At 28.5% G+C, this 19,886-nt stretch overlaps 2 protein-coding genes across 6 annotated transcripts; both read left to right on the forward strand.

Annotated features, from left to right (window-relative positions):
* The first annotated feature begins 225 nt into the window (after positions 1-225).
* On the forward strand, positions 226-4,914 carry Rcd5 (microspherule protein Rcd5). The gene is made up of 6 exons (XM_076307061.1): positions 226-602; positions 2,815-3,187; positions 3,375-3,575; positions 3,724-4,143; positions 4,347-4,562; positions 4,677-4,914. The coding sequence occupies exons 1-6, from the start codon at positions 487-489 to the stop codon at positions 4,764-4,766; spliced, it is 1,416 nt and encodes a 471-aa protein (XP_076163176.1). The 5' UTR covers positions 226-486; the 3' UTR covers positions 4,767-4,914.
* Positions 4,915-7,286: 2,372 nt separating this feature from the next.
* Arr (low-density lipoprotein receptor-related protein 6) lies at positions 7,287-19,617 on the forward strand. Of its 5 annotated transcripts, none has more exons than XM_076307057.1 (12): positions 7,287-8,069; positions 8,411-8,567; positions 9,019-10,044; positions 10,241-11,171; positions 11,554-11,838; positions 12,773-13,053; positions 14,740-14,991; positions 15,781-16,134; positions 16,198-16,636; positions 16,752-16,987; positions 17,096-17,608; positions 18,812-19,617. In XM_076307057.1, exons 2-12 carry the CDS (start codon positions 8,501-8,503, stop codon positions 19,183-19,185), a joined length of 4,758 nt encoding a protein of 1,585 aa, XP_076163172.1. In that variant the 5' UTR covers positions 7,287-8,069; positions 8,411-8,500; the 3' UTR covers positions 19,186-19,617. The 5 variants fall into 5 exon arrangements, with proteins under 5 accessions (XP_076163172.1, XP_076163173.1, XP_076163174.1 ...); XM_076307058.1 differs by having other exon boundaries at positions 15,781-16,119; XM_076307059.1 differs by having other exon boundaries at positions 7,288-8,069; positions 10,241-10,468; positions 10,625-11,171; positions 15,781-16,636.
* The last annotated feature ends 269 nt before the right edge of the window (positions 19,618-19,886 follow it).

The raw sequence follows: 19,886 nt of genomic DNA on the forward strand, positions 1-19,886 counted from the left end.
CTTAAAATCCAATCAATCATCTCTTAGAAGACATCAACATTTTCTTAGTTTTTAATAGTACAAAATTTAATGTCTAGTCGCCGTCTGGTTATTTCGTCCCACTATGCAGTGCGTATTCCCTAGCCTCGAGCCTGAGAGAACTCAGTTATACATATCTGCTACAGGGCACAAAAAGAGAATTGATCTAAAACTGATATTTTCCACCTGTCGATTAATTCTAAGACATGTCGCCTATGACGCTGCAATATGTCCCATTAAAATCCAGAGAGATTCCTACCTATGATAATTATTCTTTATATGTGTCTTAGAATGCACTAAGTGTTGAAATATTTGTTTATTTAAACAGAAATCAAGTATTAATGAAATTCAGTTGATAATTTATATTTGTTGAATTATTATAACTATTATATCATTGACTGTATAATGACGTAATTCATTTATGCATGGATGTAATTTTTTATTTACATTCAGCTAACCTATAAAATTATGGATATTCCAACTCCTTCAAGTCTAAATCATGGATTTTCCCACGGTAATGATGGATTTTTAAACATACCCATTGAATCCACAAATTTGGATCCGTTGTCTACAAAACGTAGAAGGTGCTTATCAATCTTTATTAATTTTGATAAATTAATTATATTTTCACGTTGTATAGTATTGTGTGCAAAAAAGATTTTTATTTTTTAAATTATGTAAAATAGTGCAAATTAATTTATTAGTATTGAAATATTAATAATTTTGTTATTTTACATAACAATATTTCTAAAAACAAAACCCCAAAAATCTAATTTTAATTTATTATCTGTTTGTATTAATAATTATTATGTGTACTAATTGTGCTAAAATCAAGTTTTAAGTTATGACCATTATAAATTTGCAGTCATATTTTCTATAACCATTAATCTTTTTATTAATTAAATTTATAATACCTTTAATACATATAATACTTAGCTCAGAAGCAATTATTTATCATATTATAATTTGATAATAATAAGAATATTAATATAATAGATTTCTAATGATATTTTTGATAAAAAAGTTACAAATAATAAAAATTTCAGAATTTTCCAATTAAAATCTACTAATACTTTCTATAAATAAAAGTAAACAGAAAGTACATTCTAAAGGTATGTCCATAAATATTCAATTAAAGAGTTAAATATGAAAATGAAATTCATAAGGAAAATACGAATTGTGAAGGAAATGATAATAAAATTGCTCTCATTGTTATTATTGTAAATATTGACCAATGAAATTTATTTAACTTAGGCAAGCTAGATTTACTACTAAAGACTGTTGGAAATAAATAATAGTTGTAACATCTATTAATTATTTACCATTAATATTCCAATTCAAAACATTGATTATTCTTAACAATACAAAACTAACATTGTTGAAAAACTAAATTTATTACTCTCAGAATTTCATGTTAATTTTATTTCATTTAAGTAAATACAATATTAATTCTTTACATTTGCGCTTTGTATTAAATAAGATAAACATTATGAGTCTAATTTTATTCTGTGCTGTACAAGAATCGCAAGTCCATTATTCTTTTCTTTACATTCAATAATTTTGTAAATTGTTAATAAAGTATTTATGGATTTTTGCAAATAGAATGTATTAGCATCATTTAGCTGGAAAAATCAGAGATACCCTGTATTTAATAAAATAAATAGTAGAAAAAATAGAAAAATACTTAGAATATGATCAATGATCTACAAAGTGTCAAGTAAGACATTCAAAAATTGTTTCATAATGATTTTAATACAACTGTTCACATATATAGAATAAACAAAACTAAGTTGATATATTTTTATTATTAATAAACTTTCATGTTTCCAATATAAAATGAATTCTCAAAGTTTCAACTTATCGATCTTATTCTACAAATTATTTTATATATAAACAAATGTTTCTGTTCTTATGAACAAGAAATATCATATACTATAAATAGATTTTATTCTATTAGTTAATTACATTGAAAACAAGGTATTGAGTATACTTACTGTAAAATAATAACATATTTACTTATAATATGATTTTATATCAAAGTTTCAGGTATTATTCACATTGTTGATCTTTTGTTTCTCTATATAATGTCAGTTGTCTACATAATGAAATTCATTACTGAGATAAACATTGTTTATATTGGTTTTAAGAGTAGGAGATAAGTGATTCCCAATGATGATGGTAAATCCAGTGTACATTAAGTCCATATTTGTCGTTATTTAATATGAAATGGATTTATAGTGTATATGACATTTTTTGTTCAGAGTAACCTGCTGAATATGTGGATGAAGTTTATTGGATACTTTATCAAACAATCTGTATATAATCCAATGTAGAAATTTATAATCTCTTTATTCTTATAATTTTTTCTAGTAATAAGGAAATTATTTGCATCTTGAATGAATTCATATATTTCTCAACTTGATTTTTTGTAATTACATTTATGCTACTTTTAATGTCATGTATTAGAAATTATTATAATTATTGTGTAAATAAATATTAAGACCAATTAGTAGTTGGAAATAAATACATAAACTTTTGTTAAAATTAGTGTCGAATGCTTTGAAAAAGTTTCTTGTAAATAATACAAACTTAGTCTGAAAATACAATTAGAAGAAAACAAAATTATCAGAATATTGATAAAATGATATTTGCTAGGCTTTGGCATGTGTTTTAAATTTTGGGATTTTATCTCAGGACTTAAATCAATGAACAAAGTTAAAACTTTGAAATAATAAAATAATGGAATGTAAAGTAATAAAAACTGACAATTATGTTTCATTATTATTACAATTGTAGCTCATCACGCACAATAAAACGCAGAAAGTTTGATGATGAGCTTGTTGAAACAACATTTAACTTACAACCACCAGCTACAAGTGCAAAGTCTGCCTCCAGATCTAGAACTGTCTCAATTTCTACTACTCCAATGGAATGTGTTCCACAACAAAATATACCAAGTCCTATTCCAATTTCTGCGAATGTTTCTCAATCAGATAGATGTAATCGACGAGCAAATAGACCAGGTGGGTCAAATGCACCTGGAAGAAAAAACAAGAAGAATAAAAATCATTCACATTCTGTGAATGCTACAAAAGATCTAGGAAGATGGAAACCTACAGATGATTTGGCATTAATCACTGGTGTACAGCAAACAAATGATTTAAGAATGGTATTTGTTTAGCTTTTGTTGCAAATGTACAGAATAGTGCTTCAGTTCTTTAAAATGATTTAATAATATTAAAATTAAAAAATAGAATAAATGCTGCTTTACTTAATTAAAAGAATTTAAATAATTTTTATATTATCTCCATGTATAGTGTTATAATAGTATTATAAAACGTATTGGTATGACATAGGTCCACAGAGGTACAAAATTCTCTTGCCGTTTTACATTACAAGAAATACAGCAAAGATGGTATGCTCTACTATATGATAGTGCTGTTTCAAGAGTAGCAGTGCAAGCTATGCGTAATTTACATCCAGAATTAATTGCCAGTGTACAAGCCAGAACTTTATATAGTAAAGCAGAAGAAGATCTCCTTGGGACTATAAAATCGGTAATTAAATTTAACTTTAAATTAAATAAACAATCTTTATTAATAATTATATTATATACCGTACTTGATGATTAGTACCATCATCATACTTTTTGAGTTTCTTTTATACCTTTCTTATACTGTTCTTATGTCTCTTACTTTCTTATAGACTTCTCAACCAACATTGGAAGTATTTCAGGAACTTTTTGAAGCAAATGCACATACATTTTATTCTGCTAGAACTGCAAAAGCTTTGTTAGGCCATTGGCAATTAATGAAACAGTATCATCTTCTTCCTGATCAAACTGCACAAAGTTTGCCACGAGGTGAACATGTTCTTAATTTTTCTGATGCAGAAGAAATGATCAACGATACAGAATTACTTGAACAAAAAGATGAGTTTGTAGATGCAGAACTTATTACAGCAGATAGGAGAAATAAGAGAGAGATAAAAGTATTAGAAAATGAATTATGTAGATGGCAGGTTCTGGTTGACAGTGTAACAGGAGTAAATCCGCCAGATTTTGACAACCAAACTTTGGCAATACTTAGAGGAAGACTTGTTAGATATTTAATGAGATCACGAGAGGTAATTTTCTACATAATTAATGAAATTATTTTTGATAATGTGTCAACATTTGTAACAAAATTACTTAGTAACTCATTTTTTATTAGTATTTTAAATGCCTGTATTATTAACAGTTCATAATGTTTTAGAGTATATTGAGTAGAATAATTTCTACCAAATGTATTCTTTTCAATATTTTTATATTTAAATATTCATTTACTTAGATTACTGTAGGTCGTTCAACAAAAGATCACAACGTGGATGTAGATTTGACATTGGAAGGACCAGCCTGGAAAGTGTCACGAAGACAAGGAACTATTCGTTTAAGAAATAATGGAGATTTTTTCCTTTCTTCAGAAGGGAAGCGACCAATTTTTGTAGACAGTAGGCCGATTCTTGCTGGAAATAAAATGAAGCTTAACAATAATAGTGTAATTGAGGTAATAAAATTTTATTTTTGGCTTTATTATACAAGAGTCAAATAAGAGATTAACATTTATTAATTGAAGTAATGCTTCTTCAATAAGACCTAATTTTATCATATCTTTTTTTAGATTGCAGGACTCAGGTTTATATTTTTAATAAATCAGGAACTTATTTCAGTCATACGTCAGGAAGCAGTTAAATTGAATTTGAAGCCATGAACATTCTATTTCATTCCTTAATTAGTACTTGGCATTATTGTAAGCAGAATATTATTTAGTATATATTTATTACATTATACAGAAGCTTTGTATAAAGTACACTACTATTGTTCAGTTAAGAAAATAATAAATTTTGCTCAATTTTGTATCTTGTAGTGTTGTAATTTCTTATTAATATTAGTGTTCATCCACTACTTGAATTTTTTGAAAATTTGTCTCATTTACACATGGAATCGTTTAGGCAAATGACATATTTTAATTAATATTTACTATTTTTTTTATTTTAATACTTTGAAGAAAAAATCAATTTTACAATTATTTTTAATTATAATTAAGTTTTACAATTATTACTAATTACACATCAGATGTTGAAATATTCAAATAATTAATGTCATTGATAAGTCATTTATAAAATGGTTAAATAAACTTCGCAAACTGTATTTAGCAATAAAGAAAGAAAGAATTCTCAAAAATATGTAATGGCCACCTCAGTCTCTGGATTTCAATTCGATTGAACTCCTATAGGAATGCTGAACATATAATATACAAGCACCACTAAATAGTAACACAGAATCTTTTAACGTGAATTATAATTTTATTTCTTGCAATGTGGAGTGTTAAAGAGGAATTTTTGGTAGAGGGGTATTTAAGAATTCGTCATTTAATGCACTAACTTCAAATTTAAGAATGAGTCTTCCTACTGACTATGTTCTTCCAGAAATGATACTTTTTCGTTGATCCGAAATGTACTGAAACCTTTATAAACCTGTGCATAATTTAAGAAATACAGGGTATCCCAATTATCATCGGTTGATTTGAATTTCGCGCTACTTTTAAAACAAACCGATTAACCTGAAACTTGGCACATGCCATCTAGACAGATGGGAAATTAATCATGGAAAAATACACGGTGAAAGAACGCGTACAAATTATTCAGACGTATTACGAAAAATCGCGATCTTTAACGCTAACGATTCGGGAACTTCGTAATCATTTCCCTCGAAATCATGTGCCGACAAAAAGCATTGTACAAAGTGTGGTCGCTAGATTTGTTGAAACTGGTTCCGTTGGAGATCTGAAAAAGTCACCGCATACCCGTACCGCTCGTTCAAGTGAAAATGTTGCTGCTGTTGCTGAAAGTGTGAGAAAAACCCGGTCTAAATAACGCCATGGTCGTGACATCTCTTGGTGCAGATGCACGATGCTCGTGCAACGTTCGGTGATTAACTTCCCAGTTCATTGGAAGGTTTGGTTGTCCTCAGAACGAATCCTTAAATTCTTAAAATCTTCCATTTTCTAAGAACAGCTATTGACATCGGTACGCAGCGGTATCAGTATGCACAAGTGACATATCCGCTGCGAGTTTTTGAAGTGTCTCGACACTGGAGGATCCACATGTATACATACATACAATGTAGCGTCATGTGCGTTGCATGGTCACACAGAACCAATAACCTCATCTATTAGCAGTTAAAGTTTCACGGCCATGGTTTATTTGCAGCGAGAACTTTAGTTCGCTCTTGATCATGTCTTTTGTTATACCGTTTGCGAATTTCTTGAAAAATTTAATATTACAATTCTTGTTCATCCACTCTACTTCCTGAATCTCGCCCCCTATAACTTCTTTTTATTCTTTCAAATATAAAATATGCTGGGGCAGCATTTTGAAAATATAAAAACTAGAAATGACGAGACTCTTAAAGGCCATTTCAAATGAGGAGTTGCAAGAATGTTTTAAACAATGGAAACGACGCTGGACTAAGTGTGTGGGCTCTAATAGGAACTACTTTGAGAATGACAATGTAAATTTTAACGAAAATTAAAATAAATAATTTCTACGAACTTTTTGAACAAAGTAGTACATATGTATGTATGATATATTTACAATATACCGTATTTCTGTATGTATGCATATATAACCAAAAAATATACAAAACATATACAAATATATGGATGAATTCCATAACAACCGTTATTTATTTAGGAAGTATCACTTATAATAACAACTAATGCTTGTCGAAATGCACAAAATTAAAGCAATAATTTTATACATAGCAATTACAGCAATTATACATTGTTGGACATCATTGCACTTAGAATCAAATTAATCCTACGTTTATTTGTAAACAATAAAAATTTCTGAAAAAATTGAGTATGACAGAGTATGGCGATTTAATTTTCGTGAAAGAAAATTATTTTTTCAAAAATTTTACTCTACAGATATATAGGCTTTTAAAAGTCACGTTATGTGTTACCTTTATATGTATATTGTGATAATTTAAGATGTGTCGAATAGCTGTTCGTTACAATCAGACCTCCTTTTAAAACGTAGGTATATAAGGAAAACAGTAGAAACTTGTTACACACATTTCATCACGTAGTCACAGCAAAGACACACACACAAAGTATTCTCACTATAAATAGATTCACGCGGGAATTTCGTTTGATTGTTCTTAACAATTTATTTAAATTTTATTTCGATAGTTTTTGTAATTTACCAGTTATAAACGTATCTATGAAAGGAATGATTCGGATAAAAAGGATGGTTTTTCTTTTATAAAGCATAAGGGTAAAAAAATAAAACCTACCAACAATCAAATACGATACAAAAAAGCTTTAATATTATTTTTTGTAAGTAGAATGGTTTAAGAAAGAAAAAGAAGAGGGTGGAAATATACAACACAAAAGAAACATAAAACGTCACAGTTACTAACATTGTACTTACCAACTTACACAAATTGTTAATCACTTCTTCTTTTATACTCTTTAATCGTATATTTTTCTGCTCAAAATAATGTTCGCTCTACTCTTCTTTGGATTCTGTATTTATATAGATTGTTAATGAATTGAGAACTTGCGAAAAAGAAGGAATTAGGTGAATGGCCCTCTGATGGTGAGTCCAAAAGGCACTGCTGCAACGCTTTAGGACAGTGTTTTCCAAAGTAGGGGGGGCGCTTTACAATCCGAACGGGGCGCGAAAAAGAATGTTTAATGCAGAAAAATGTGGATAACTTAAACATCACTTTCTATTAATATATAGATTATCGGAGTTTAACAACTGCAGGAGTATATTTTTCTTGTATCATTTTAACCTCTTTAGGAACGAATTACTTTGTATAAAGTAAACGAAAATTCTATTGATATTAATCCATGACATCAGTCTTGTGACAATGTTGCCGTATAATATTATTGGGAAATTGAATTACAATTATTTATTCAAAACTGTAGTGGTTACTTTATGTTATAATATTTAAAATAATTTAAAAACTAAACATACACGTATGTTCCAGTATTCTTGAAGAGGTTAGGTATACTATTTATTATGTTTGCTACTTATTTAATATATGCTCCCACTTCTAAATTTTAAAGAAACCAATGTTACTTGAATTTTTGGGATTTTTTGTATTGTATCATATTATTTTCAACATATAATGTAGTAAATATAATTTATTACTGCAGACGTTTTGCAAGCATTTAATTTGGTCACAGGTTTTTTTGTATATAATTTTATATACTTAATCAATAAAAAATTCAATCAATCAAAATCAATAAAAATAATTTAAGTCTGAATAGATCTTTGATTAATTTTAACAAAAATTCTTTGTCTATAATTTTCGGGCGCAAAAATTCTATCTTTTTTTTAGGAGGGCGCCTTCCAAAAAGTTTGGAAACCACTGCTTTAGGAGCTCCTCGTAATGTTCACAATTTAAAGATTCCCCATCAAAAGTGTTAGGATGGCTATCATCAGTTTAATAATTATCTTGACTGCGTGCTTTTTCAAACTTGTACTTTTTTCTAATGGTAGGTTACACTTATTGTTTTGTTTTGAACATAACTGCAAGATGAAGGTTATATTACTATTTCTTGTTTGTTATTAAACTGTTATGGGCAGTGTCATTATAGCCTATTTATTATATTATAATGTTGAAATCGAATCTCATCAAAATATAAATAAAATTTGATGATTTTCTTTCTTTTAAAGTGATTTCAGAGCTATTTTGTATTAATACATTTGATATTTCCTATTTTTCATTATTATATCTAATCTACTGTCTGATTATATTCTTTAAATATTTTAGTAAGAAGTTATAATGTCATTATATTATAAATGTTAATTTTGTTTATTTTTTATTTTGTGATAATTATGATAGATCAACATTTTTCTGTATCATGATACAATTTTAAAATAATATAAATGAGTTTGTGGATAACATAATTGCAACTGTATGAGTAATGCAAATAATTATTCTAGGTTCACCAACACTTCTCTTTGTTACACAAAAGGATATTAGAATGGCCAATGCTTCTCGTACCAACAAAGTAACTACTATTATAAAAGATCTCTCTGAAGGTGCAGCTTTAGACTTCTATTTTGATCATGAATTAGTGTGCTGGTCAGATAGTGGTTTAGAAATAATTCAATGTATCCAAACAAATGGTACACATACTGGTGAAAGGACAATAATAGTAAATTCCAGTTTAATTTCCCCAGATGGTTTAGCATGTGATTGGTATACAGGAAAATTATATTGGACAGATGGGGAAAAGAATAGAATAGAAGTGACCAGCATTGATGGACGTCACAGAAAAGTTCTTTTTTGGACAGAAATTTATCAACCAAGAGCCATTGCTCTTGTACCAATGAAAAGTATATTGTTTTGGACTGATTGGGGCGATGTACCCAAAATAGAAAGGGCTGCAATGAATGGAGATCCATTAACTAGAGAAGTGATCATTTCTGATGATATATTTTGGCCAAATGGTTTGACAGTAGATTATGACAATGAGTTGGTTTATTGGGTAGATGGAAGACTCAAGTTTATTGCAGTAATGGATTATTATGGAAAAAATAGGCGAAAAGTAGTTGAACAAGGATCAGATTATCCCTTTGCAGTAACATTTTTTGATCATAGATTATATTGGACTGATTGGAAAACATGGTGCATACATTCATACGATGTGCACCAACATCAAGCACATCCTAGAGAATTATTGCATGGAGAATACATTCCTGGTGATATAGAAGTGTGGGATGTTAGACGACAACCACATGGGAATCATCCTTGCGAAAAAAATAATGGAAATTGTTCGCACTTATGTCTTCTAAGTTTGACAGAACCTGGATATACATGTGCATGTCCTACAGGTGTTAAATTACTGGATAATTTGACTTGCGCTGAGGGACCAGAAGAATTGTTATTGATAGTTCAAAGAAATGAAATTTGTCGAATATCTTTGGATTCTCCTGATTATACCAACTTTGTACTACCATTGATAGGTATAATTATTTTTTTTCATATTTTTCTATGCTCTAATAATAATATTTTGTATTATTTTTACAATTTATTTTTAAACGAGTTTAATTTATAAGTAAATAATTTTAATATGAACAAAATTAAGTTAAAATATCATTGAGTTAACTTCCTTTAAGATTATAATGAAATTAAGTTTAACATTTTTGTTAATAAAATTAGGAATTAAACATGCAATAGCAATTGACTTTGATCCTGTACAAGAAATGCTTTATTGGACTGATGAAGAAGCTTGTGCAATTCGTAGAGCCTTTCTTAATGGCTCTAATCAAGAGAACATTATAACAACTGAAGTGCAAAATCCTGATGGAATAGCTGTTGATTGGTTAGCTCAAAATCTTTATTGGACTGATACAGGAACAGATAGAATTGAAGTAGCCCGCTTAAATGGTACAAGTAGAAAAGTATTAATAAATGAAGATTTAATTGAACCTAGAGCAATTGCTCTGGCTCCAGAACTTGGTTGGATGTTTTGGACTGATTGGAATGAAAAACGGCCAAAAATAGAACGGAGTAATCTTGATGGAACAGAACGTATTCTTCTAGTGACTAAGGATATTGTTTGGCCAAATGGAATTGCTTTAGATCTTGCGAGATGGAAAATTTATTGGTGTGATGCAAAAACGGATAAAATTGAAGTCTGTAATATGGATGGTACAGACAGGAGAGAAGTAATTACAGATAATCTTCCACATCTTTTTGGATTGAGCTTGTTGGGAGATTATTTATATTGGACTGACTGGCAGAGGCGAAGTGTGGATAGAGCACATAAGCTTACAGGTAATGAGAGAGAAGTGATCGTTGATCAAGTTCCAAATGTTATGGGTTTAAAGGCAGTGCATTTAGGAAAGGTCAATGGTACAAATCCTTGTGCTAAAAATAATGGAGGATGTAGTCATTTGTGTTTAAATCGACCAGAAAACAGATATGTTTGTGCCTGCCAAATTGGATACGAATTAACAAAAGATAAGAGGACTTGTATTGTCCCAGATGCATTTATGCTATTTGCAAAAAAGGAGAACATTGGAAGAATCAGTATTGAAAATGCAAATAATGATAATATAATTCCATTGACTGGTGTTAAAGATGCAAGGTAAATTTTGTAATTTAAAGTATAAAATTTTATGAATAATTTATTAAATATTTCTTTATTTAACACATTTCATGTCGTGTAAGTCACTGGTGATCTATGATTAACTTTTCATTTAGGCCATTAGCGCTTTCATTATTAAAAGCAACATATATGCAATGTAATAATCTCTTTTCTACTATCCACTGAACTCCACTGACATAATTGTATTAAACCAAAAATTGGTATATATTATAATAAAGGTAAATTTTATGTTAATATATTGAACTATTTCAAATTATCAGCATTTCAAATTATGTACAATAAACACGGCAAGGAATATGTTAATATTTAATTTTTCTATTAATACAAATTTATTATTATAAATATTTTCCATTTGTCTTAGCGCCTTGGATTTTAACATAGCAGACAATCGCATTTATTGGACAGATGTTAAATTGAAAACAATTACAAGAGCTTTTATAAATGGTTCTGATATGGAAAGAGTTGTTGATCTTGGTTTAGAAACACCTGAAGGTTTAGCAATAGATTGGATTGCTCATAATTTGTACTGGAGTGATACAGGAACTCGGAGGATAGAAATGGTTCGATTAGAAGGCTGCAGTAGAAAAGTTCTGGTTTGGAATAACATTATTGAACCTAGATGTTTGGCTCTTGATCCTAGTAGAGGGTACTTATATTACATTTATATTTAAAATAAGTTCAGAAGTTTTCTTGAGGTTAATGATTAATAATTGTTTATAGTACGAATTACTCAATATGCTATATTTTTCATATTTCTTTAATAATTAACACTCTGCGGTCAGAGCGCGCTGAGCAATGGTGGAATCGTTTGATCGCTACTTCTGCCTTTTTATTGCATTTATACCACTAGCAGAACTATCATTGTTTGAAAAACCATTATAAATATCGACTTTATTGTATGCTTTGTTATACATATCTAGACAAATTTCTTCTTTTCTATTGTCTCTATCTTTGAATATAATACTTGTTTTCAACATTTTTAGAACAAAATTGCAATATAATTAAATGCATAAGAAAATATCTAGTATAAAATATAGAATTTAGTATACCTTAATAAAAACAAGAAGTACAACTGATAGAATTGGGACTAAATTTTAAAATTTTTATTTTAAAGACATTTTATTTCTCAATAAAGATGCAGAAATCTATAAATAAACGACTAAGAAAACATCTTATACTTACAAGTGTCATATTACATTTTTAAAATGTAAAATATGTAGTTTGTGAGCCTGGTACGTGCAGCTCGTCTAGCAAGCGAAACAATAAAGTAGTCTGGATAGTCTACCGCTAGACCACTGAGGGTTAAAACTTATGTATAGGGTATCTATAAATATATATTATTTGAAATAATTAATTAATGGTAGATTGTAAATGTGATAGTTAATTAATGGATTAAAAAGAACATTTTTCATTTATACATTCAGATCGTACACGAAATGAAGAAAATTGTATTGTTCATTTCATATTTTTTACCACTTTGTAATTATGTCAAGTGGTACATATTTATATACATGCCTAATTAGAGATTGACATTTATAACTTAATATTCTTAATAATACTAAAATTGAATTCCTTTGTAGCCACATGTATTGGACAGAATGGGGAAATTTTGGCAGCATAGAAAGATCTTTTTTGGACGGTACAAATCGCGAAATAATACTTTTTAATATTGGAAGGGCAAGTGGTTTAACGATTGATCATTCTGCACGGAAATTGTACTGGGCAGATTTACATACTCCAGCTATTGATAGCTTTGATTTACATACAAGGAAAAGAGATGCAATTGTAACACAAAATATTGGATATCCATTTAGCATTACTCAATATCAGGATTATATTTATTGGACAGACTGGAATACAGGTGAGAAATATATAAAAACATTAATCAACACTAAATCTACCAACACTTCATGTTTATCTAGTCCTACTGTGATCGGTAAAATGACAAGCCTTTAAAACAACTTATATTTCTTAATATAGAATAGAGATAATAGTCAATATGACAATGAAAAATATAGAAATAAATAATACTAGAAATAAATAATGTACATTTCATTCATTTTCATCACATTTTTTACAAATAGTCTTTTTGATTGCACATTTTCCATATACATATTTTTTACATTTTAGGCAAATTTTGTTAGTTTTATTGTCTTTGCAGAATCTTATCTGGCATGTTTTCCATTCACGTGAACCTGTACTAATATTTGTGACTGGTGTTGCTTGATCTTCTTTGCCCAGCTGTTCTTTTTGACATTCGGTGGCAAGTATTTTTCCTAATTGAAATAAAAATTCTTGCCTCGAAATTCCTTCTTCCATAGTTTCTTTACATAAAATCTAAGCATTTAACCTGGTTAAGTTGAGGATGTTGAAAAATACCTGTAAAGGCCATCTCCAAGATTTAGATTTTATCATTCTGGCTATTTGATTGGTCACATCCATACTGAATTTGGTCCTATTATATAACCTAATTGTCTCTGGTATACAGGCATCATTTTCTTCAACTTCAATTATGTATTGAACTAAGAATCAGTACTTTTTAATTTAATTTAGCTGTGTAAATTATCAGAGTACAATTATTTTAATGATATAATTTTGTTGAGAAATGTGTCAAATTGTCCTTCTTCTGTTTCGTCAATTTTTTAGCTCCTTTCTATTTGTGCAAATTGTTCCAACAACTGTAATTTTCTTTGCTATAAGTTTAGTCGCTAGCAAGATGCTTGTAAAAAAAATTGTCCATGGTTAAATTTCTTCCACATCCTGTATATGGTTCAAATTTTCTAAACGGAACTAAAGGTTGTCTCCTTTCATCTTTTCCCAAATATGGAAAGCCATTTATTATATATTTGCTATTTACATCAGATGCTAACCAGAATTTGATACCACATTTGTCCCGTTTATTGAGCATGTACTGAGTGAATATACAGCTTGCTTTTGTTGGAAACAATTGTTCATCGATAATAATATACGATCCTGGTGTGTAACAGTTTTGACTGTTCTCAACGAATTTGCACCAAACTTCTTGTCTTTTGCCTTATAACTGTGGCAAAAATCGAGATAGGGGGAAATAAATAAAAAGAGTCATATTTCTTCCGAATGTAATCAACGTTATCATTGTCTCAGTTCCTCTAGATCATGTATCATAACGTTTTTGGATAAAATCACTCAATATTTGCATTACTTTATAGTTTTAGAATTGAATTTTGAAGAAAATATTATTACAAAAAAATATAAATCGTTTAACCAGTCAAATGACCGGTCGTGGTAGGTACGATAGACTACATATTTATTTCAGAAAACAAACAATAAGAAAAGAAGTGAATATTGGAAAAATGTATTGTGAGTATATTTTAGGAAAAGTTGTGAAATTTAAAGGCGATACAATTATGTTGTACATAGGAAATTTTAATCAAAATTTTTAAAACATTCATTAGACCAGTCGTGGTAGGTTTAGTGTTAATACCTGACTACATTGTTATTTTGGTAAATTTCAATTTCATTTTTTAATTTATAATAGGAATGACTCAAATATTATTTCAATCAACAGGTGATATAGAGAAAGCTAATAAAACTACTGGAGCAAATAGAGTGAAAATACATAACAAATTAGAATCTGTGACAGACTTGTTAGTTTTTCATGCTTCTAAACAAGCAGGATGGAATCCCTGTGCATTAAGAAATGGAAATTGCAGTCATCTTTGTATTGCTTTACCTGGAGAAAATGAAAGTGTATCTAATGCCTTCAAATGTGAATGTCCTACTCATTATAACTTGCAAGAAGACAATAAGTCTTGTATTGGTTGGTATATTTAAAGTTTATGTAATTTAATTACTACATTATTTAAAAAATGTTCAATTTTAAAAATGATCTTATATGTCGTATAATTACATACAAATTAATTGATTACAATATTATTGTAACAGAATACCTTGTCAAAAATTGCAAGGGTAAATTTTCCTGAAAATTAATTTTATATATAAAGTGGGTCATTTGAATAGAAGTACCTTTCGTTACTTACATATCTATGGAAAAAAATTCTTTACAACAAAGTGAAACTGTTTAAAACAACAAACATTTTCTCCAGTGTGATATTTTCAAGATAAGGTATTGATTCTTCTCGTCATTTCGTATATAAAAGTATTAGGGAAAAGTGTTAAAAAAATTAATACTTCATGGGTATTAAAATTAATGAAAATGTATGTTTTATTTAAAAAATGTCCAAATGTGCTAATATTATCTAATACGAATTTTGAAAACCAATTCTTCATACTTTAGCATTTGAATAATTTTTTGTTTAAAAAACGTTCCATTTAAAAAATTTTTAGAGTCTTTGAAATCTCAAGAAAATTACCCTAGGAATACATTTTTTGTTTTACTACATCTATTCCTGAAGACAGTATCAGTTTGTTTTAAAAAGATTTTTCATATATCTATAAGTAATGAAAATATTTAAGTATTTCCATACAAATAATGGCTCACCTTGTATAGACGTCTACATGTATAAAAAATTAGAAACACCCGAGTGTTTAGTTACATACTAAATTATTAATTTAATTTAAACATAGTAATATATTGTTTTATTTACAGCACCAAAGATCTTTATGATGTACAGTTTACGCAATGCAATTTTTCGCTTCCTTCCTGATACTAGTGATTGTTCGGATGTAGTTCTTCGAATTCAAGGTCTAAAAAATGTACGATCTATAGAATTTGACCCTATAACTCAACATATTTATTGGATAGATGGTCGAACTTTGTCTATAAGAAAAACTCTGGAAAATAAAACACATTCCAGCATAGTGGTTTCTGGAAGTTCTGGGCATCCTGTGGATCTGGCTTTGGACCCTTTAGGAAGATTGCTATTTTGGTCTTGCGCTATAAATGATGCAATCAATGTCACAAAGCTTGACAATGGCTCTGCTTTGGGTATTGTAGTCAAAGGTGATGGAGAAAAACCAAGAAATATTGCAATACATTCTGAAAAGAGACTTCTTTTCTGGACAGACATTGGAAGGAAGACAAGAGTGATGCGTAGTAAAATGGATGGAGAAGAAAGGATTGTGATTGCAACTGATCTTGAACAATTAACCAGCATTGCCGTTGATGCAGTTTCAAATATTGTATACTGGGCACATGGAAATCGGATTGAGTATGCAGATTTTGATGGAAATAATAGAAAAATTCTAGTTTCTCCTGTCAAACAAGGATCAACAATTTATTTGTCTGTCTTTTTTGATTTTGTTTATTGGTTTGATAAAGAAACATCAAGTTTAGAGCGTATTAACAAGTTTGGAAATGGAAGAAAAGTGATTATGAATAAAATGCTTACAGATATAATTACAGTGAACACTCCACAAAATGATATAATGAAAACACATATTTGCAGTCCCTTTCGGGATTATGGAGGATGCTCTCATTTTTGTATAGGAACTACATCGTCCAAGTAAGAATTGACATTTAAGTTACAAATATATGTTTTATGCTTATTAAATTTTGTATTGTAAATAATGTAATAATTTATTATATTCTAAGCAAATATAGGAAATATTTTTTTTTAGGTGTTCGTGTCCAAAATCTTTAGTTCTATCTGAAGATGAAAAAACTTGTAGAGCTGCACCAGTCTGTGGAACAGATCATTTTACTTGTGCTGCACCCAGTTCTGCAGTGGCAAAAGATTGCATACCAGCAACTTGGAAATGTGATGGTCAAACAGACTGTCCTGATGGAAGCGATGAATTAGGCTGTCCAGCTTGTAGTAGTGAACAATTTAAATGTCAAAGTGGTCATTGTATTGGTAAGAATATTAAGGTGTTAAAATAATAGAAATAAAATTCATTAATTTTATTATAAGATAGAAATAAAAAAACTATAATTCATATAACATTTTTTTTAAATATGTTAGATATGTCTTGGGTATGTGATGGAACAGCCCAATGCCACGACGGTTTAGATGAAGCTCATTGTTGTCGTCCAGGTCAATTTCAATGTATTGGAAATGGTGTTTGCATTTCTGGTTCAGCTTTATGTGATGGTTGGGACGATTGTGCTGATGGTAGTGACGAACTTACATCTGCATGTACACCTGCAAACAATCCACGACAAGAAAATAATTCGTTAGAATCGGGAAAAATCACATATGTTATTGTTGTTCCTATTGGATTGACTGCAACAATTGCTGCAGTCGCTTTCGGATTTTATTATTGTAGGAGAAAGTTTATAAATAATGAGGAATTACCTGATATTTTGCATGATTCTGCTGGGGATCCTTTGTCACCAAAACCACTAAGATTGACAAAACCAATTTTCGCACAAAAAAATTGTAGAAAAGATTTGAAAATAGGAATGGAAACCGTAAGGATGTCGATGCTAAATGGGAGTAGTATTGGATCAAGTTATGATCGAAGTCATATTACTGGTGAGTTTTGTATAATATTTCTTTAAACTATCATTTTATAATTACTAAATTAAAATCATGACTTAAATTATTGTTAATAAATTATTAATATTAGTAATCATTATTAATTCAGTAAATTAGTAAACGATAATTTTGTATAATACTGACATACAAATACAATAATTAATCTTTTTAATACTCAATTTCAATTTATAGATGTTTCGTATAGGTGTAAAAAATCTTTTGTAATATTAATAGTATCTAATATTTATCAATTAATTTTGCATTTTTATTTATATCTGTCACTTTCATAATAAATAAAAAATAATTATTGAATGTAGTAGAAAGAACTCTGCATATGATTAAAACTCTTTATAAAATGATTTTTTTTACTCATAAACTAGTATAGTTTATTTTTGAATATTTTTAAACAATTTTTTAATAAGGATTATATATTGATTTTAGGAAATTTGATTAAAAAAAATGAAAAATTAAAATACAAACTAGGAGTCAATTATAATCAAATATAAAAATTTAAATATTCTACATTTAGTTTATTATCACACCATTTTGACTAATTTTTTTAAACTAATCTTTGTTTTACATAATTATCCATGATTTCTTAGGTTTAAAGATTCAATATCAAAATTGTATTTAAAAAATTACTTCTTATGATTACTAAACATAAGTTTTTATAAATTTGAATTAAAAAATTTAATTAAGATCAAATAAATTAAATATTCAATAATAAACTATTAGAAGATTATTCACTTATAATATTAGAAATTCTGACTCAATTAGAAAAAAGTGTTTTATGTAAATAATGTAAATTTATAAATGTTTAACAGGTATAACATAAAAATGTATTGCACATTTTGTACTTTTATGATAATAAAATGAAGTCGCAATTAATAAAAAAATATTAAGTATATCAAAATAAAAATTAAAGGTAGAAAAGAATATACATTTTTTTCTTACAGAAGTAAGAAAAAATATACATTTTCAAAGTACAATAATATAAATTAAAATGAAGAAAACTTTTGTAGAAATGATGTATGAATAAAAAACCATAGTAAAACCTATGGTTATTTTGACTTATTAACTAATCTTATTTTATCTTATCATGTTCTATTATTCATACATTATTGCTGCAAAAACCTTTCTGATTGAGATTGTGACTAAAATAGTATCTTATTTATTGAATGATATAAATTATAATTTAAGGTGCATCAAGTTCAACACGAGGTAGCTCTGCAGGAGGCTATCCCCAAGAAACATTAAATCCTCCTCCAAGTCCAGCAACAACAGCAAATTCTACTAGGTGTTCAAGTAGTAATGCATCTCGATATAAACCTTATAGGCATTATAGAAGCATTAATCAACCTCCACCTCCAACTCCTTGCAGTACAGATGTTTGTGATGAATCAGACAGCAATTACCCAGCAAGATATAGATACGAAAGTGAGCCTTTTCCTCCACCCCCTACTCCAAGATCTATTTATCAGAGTGATGCAGGAATTAGTTGTCCTCCATCTCCTAGTTCAAGATCTTCTACGTATTTCAGTCCTCTTCCTCCACCCCCTTCTCCTGTCCCTTGAATTTATTATAATATTTTAATACTGTATTTTCCGTAAAATCATATTTTCGCGAGATTTTAAAAATCTAGAAAGAATGAAAGATTCTTCAGAATTTTCATATTTTATTTGGGGAAGGAATAAGTGATAATTTTCCTTCTTAATGTTTAAAGTTGCAAAAAGTAATTTTTTTAACATTTTTTATTTATTTATACTGATAAGTAAAATAAAACAAAAATAATTTTATTGAAGTACAATTTAGACAATACTTCCTTCTTCATAATTTTCAAGGGAGAGAAGTAAATGAAGTTACAAAAATGAAAAATAAATATTTCTTTGGAGAGTGCCTTTTTTACCATAATTAAATTTGCTTTTAATATTATTTATACAAATAAGTTTGTTATGACTATTCCAATTAAAGAAATTAATACCATTGTGCCTATCAACTTTATAATGTAATTGTAAGTGAATTTAATCGTAAAATGCTGTAAATATTGTAAGAATGTATAAAAATTGTATATGATTTTTAGTCATTGCGATAAAAATTGTAAAAAAGATTCCTTTTTGTATAAGTACTATTTTTTAGTTTTCCGACTATTATACTCTTGCTCTAATTGTACACATATAGTATGCTATACAAGAAATGAATTTCATAAGTTTCTTACTTACAATCAAAACATTAAAATCTGTACTCAAAATAAAAATAGTAAGCATAATAATCTCCA

This window comes from Ptiloglossa arizonensis, chromosome 3, assembly GCF_051014685.1.
Source record: "Ptiloglossa arizonensis isolate GNS036 chromosome 3, iyPtiAriz1_principal, whole genome shotgun sequence".
NCBI lineage: Eukaryota > Metazoa > Arthropoda > Insecta > Hymenoptera > Colletidae > Ptiloglossa > Ptiloglossa arizonensis.